The sequence below is a fragment of the Penaeus monodon genome, chromosome 9 (genome assembly GCF_015228065.2).
Source record: "Penaeus monodon isolate SGIC_2016 chromosome 9, NSTDA_Pmon_1, whole genome shotgun sequence".
Classification (NCBI taxonomy): Eukaryota; Metazoa; Arthropoda; class Malacostraca; order Decapoda; family Penaeidae; genus Penaeus; species Penaeus monodon.
Window position 1 is genome coordinate 41,932,841 of NC_051394.1, and position 2,500 is coordinate 41,935,340.

The 2,500-nt window shown below is 35.9% G+C and overlaps 2 protein-coding genes across 2 annotated transcripts in view; both read left to right on the top strand.

The window, feature by feature from the left end:
* The window catches only part of LOC119576730, a 1,338-nt gene extending 812 nt beyond the window's left edge, over positions 1–526 (top strand). The window contains exon 2 of the mRNA XM_037924373.1: positions 42–526. Coding sequence (XP_037780301.1) covers positions 42–526 — 485 coding nt within the window. The remainder of the gene's footprint in view (positions 1–41) is intronic.
* An 85-nt stretch (positions 527–611) lies between these two features.
* On the top strand, positions 612–2,440 carry LOC119576731. Its single transcript, XM_037924374.1, has 6 exons — positions 612–665; positions 803–1,014; positions 1,094–1,199; positions 1,303–1,543; positions 1,590–1,798; positions 2,354–2,440. The coding sequence occupies exons 1-6, from the start codon at positions 612–614 to the stop codon at positions 2,438–2,440; spliced, it is 909 nt and encodes a 302-aa protein (XP_037780302.1).
* The last annotated feature ends 60 nt before the right edge of the window (positions 2,441–2,500 follow it).

Here is a 2,500-nt window from a genome sequence, read left to right on the forward strand (position 1 = left end):
AGATATTAATATATTTGACTAACAATTTCTTTTTATTTCAGAATACCAGCGACTGCTGGCAGAATTTAGTAATTCTGATTTGAGCAGCATATCTGATGATGATGATGACTGGCCTTCATCTCCACTTCGGCGCAGAGAACTCTTTCCTGAACTATGTGCCAACACTGAGAGTTCAGCATCTGAGTCTGATGAAGAGAACAACAGAGATGGAAATGTTACCACCAGGTCCCCTGAAGTTACAAGTAGCACTGCAGCTGCCCAGACTGGAGCCAGCAGAAATCTCAATACTAATGAATGTCATCATTTCAGGAGAAATATAAACTTCAATCACAGATTTACTGTAGATGTTGATAATCATTTTCAGGGAACTAATTTTCAACTCACAGTTCTCTCCCCTATAGATTATTTCATGGCTTACCTCTCATCTGAAATTTTAGATGCAATGACTCTAGAAACACAGAAAAAGTACATGTCCAAAAAAGGAAAGCCATTATCACTAACAGTAGATCAAATGAAAAAGTTATAGAATAAATTTCCTTATGTCATGTTAAAATTCCCTAGAATTAAAATGTACTGGCAAAGAAACAAGGATTTCTGTTATAGCTGATGCCATGAGTCGTGACATGTTTTCAGTAATCATAGCTTCTCTGAAGTCTTTGATGAGAGTCTGTTGAATGCAGCACAGAGGAAATCAGACAGATTTATAAAAAAAGACCCCTCATAGATTGTGTTCGTTCACGCTGTTTGGAGTTAGATAGACCTCAATATGTCTCAATTGATGAAATGATAATTCCATTTACAGGCAGAACACACCTTAAGCAATTTACACCTCGGAAACCAAATCCACCCTGGCCTAAAGATCTTTGTTTTAGCTAGTAGTGATGGCCAAGTCCTAGATTTTGAGTTTTTTCAGGGTAAGGAAGACTTGCTTTTGAGTGTACAAAGAACTGGACTTCATCTTCCAGAGTGGGGTACCCTTAAGATAGGAGAAGCTGCAGTCCTAAGATTTGTAAAGTCAGTCAGTAGAGGTACTAGTTTCTTCTTTGATAGGTTTTTTACTACACCTAAGCTCTTAGAATTCTCTCATCATTAGGAATGGAGCTACAGGGGCAATGAAGAAGAACCTTGTGCCAAAAGAGTGTCGCTTGAAGACTGAGAATCAATTAAAGAGATCCGGCAGAGGTTCCTCTGACTGTGCAGTGAGAGATGATTCTGCTTTTTGTATAACTGTATGGTTTGACAAAAAAAAACATCATCTTAGCATCTAATGAACATAGTATTCAGCCAGTATCTACTTGTCAGAGGTGGTGTAAAAGAGAAAAACGCCACTTAGAAGTGCAACGTCCTAGGGTTGTTGAGCTATACAACTTAAAGATGGGGGGCGTTGATATTATTGATCAGGTCATTAGCTATTACAGAAGTGCAACACGTTCTGCAAAATTTACTGTTCGAGCAATGTTGCATCTTTTGGACCTCTCTTGCGCAAATGCATGGTTAGAGTACAGAAAAGATTGTGAAAAAAGCAGTTCTGTTGCCATGGACAGTATGGGTTTTTAAATTGGAAATAGCTTATTCTTTGATTTCTGAAGAAGTTCTAAATGATGACAACAGTGAGTCTGATATTTCAGAGGAGCATGCTGACATTTCTAGAAAAAGAACAAGGCCCCTTCCCACTGCTGCAAAGCGTACTAACAGTGCATGCCATATGCCTGATGCATTACCCCCTTATGCCTCTAGAATGAGATGTCGATATCCAGGGTGCAATGGGAGGACCAAGTTTTCATGCAAAAGTTGCAAAGTTTTTCTTTGTCTTTCATATGAAAGAAATTGTTATTCTCTTTTCCATTTGCCCTGAAATATTTGATGATTAAGGTTTACAAATTTAAATGTTTCTGCTAATGAAGAAATTTGAAAGTAACTTACTTTTTCTCACTAAGAAAGAAAAAAAGGTTTTGTTTCTTTTCAGTAAGTAAAGATTATGGTATGCAGATATGCAGAGCTGATGAATATGTCCTCATTTTTACTGCAGTCAAAGTAATGAGTGTTACTTAAATGTTTGTTTTAATGAAAAATGCATTGTATTGAAGTTGAACCTGCGATTTTTCATTAAGGAAAGAGTTTTGTTTGTAACAAAAAAATATACCTTGGCATTGAATTTTGATGGGAGACTTAACCTTAGGGGAAAAATATATTTTTATTTTCTTATATTCCAAATGTATAAGAAGAAATATACCTGGAATTATCAAATTTGTGTTTTTTTCTGAAAGGTACAATATATATATTGTGAATTTACACACTTGTTTCATTGCAATTTCTGTTTTTTGTCTAAACTTTTATTTTGCGTACATGCTAGAGCCCCGACGGACCAAATTTGGGCCAAAATTTAAAGGTCAATATCTCTAGAACTACTCATGATACACATCTAAAAATATGCTTGTAGCCTTTTTAGACCACGACAAATACGCTGTCATAATATCATAAAAATCTAAAGCAAAAAAAA

What these genes read in the sequence shown, in the direction of transcription:
- LOC119576731 (XM_037924374.1), top strand. Translation starts at nt 612, where the DNA reads ATGAGTCGTGACATGTTTTCAGTAATCATAGCTTCTCTGAAGTCTTTG. An exon ending in GCAGTCCTAAGATTTGTAAA is followed by an intron (nt 1,015 to 1,093) that starts GTCAGTCAGTAG and finishes TCTCATCATTAG; the next exon opens with GAATGGAGCTACAGGGGCAA. An exon ending in GAGGTTCCTCTGACTGTGCA is followed by an intron (nt 1,200 to 1,302) that starts GTGAGAGATGAT and finishes TCTACTTGTCAG; the next exon opens with AGGTGGTGTAAAAGAGAAAA.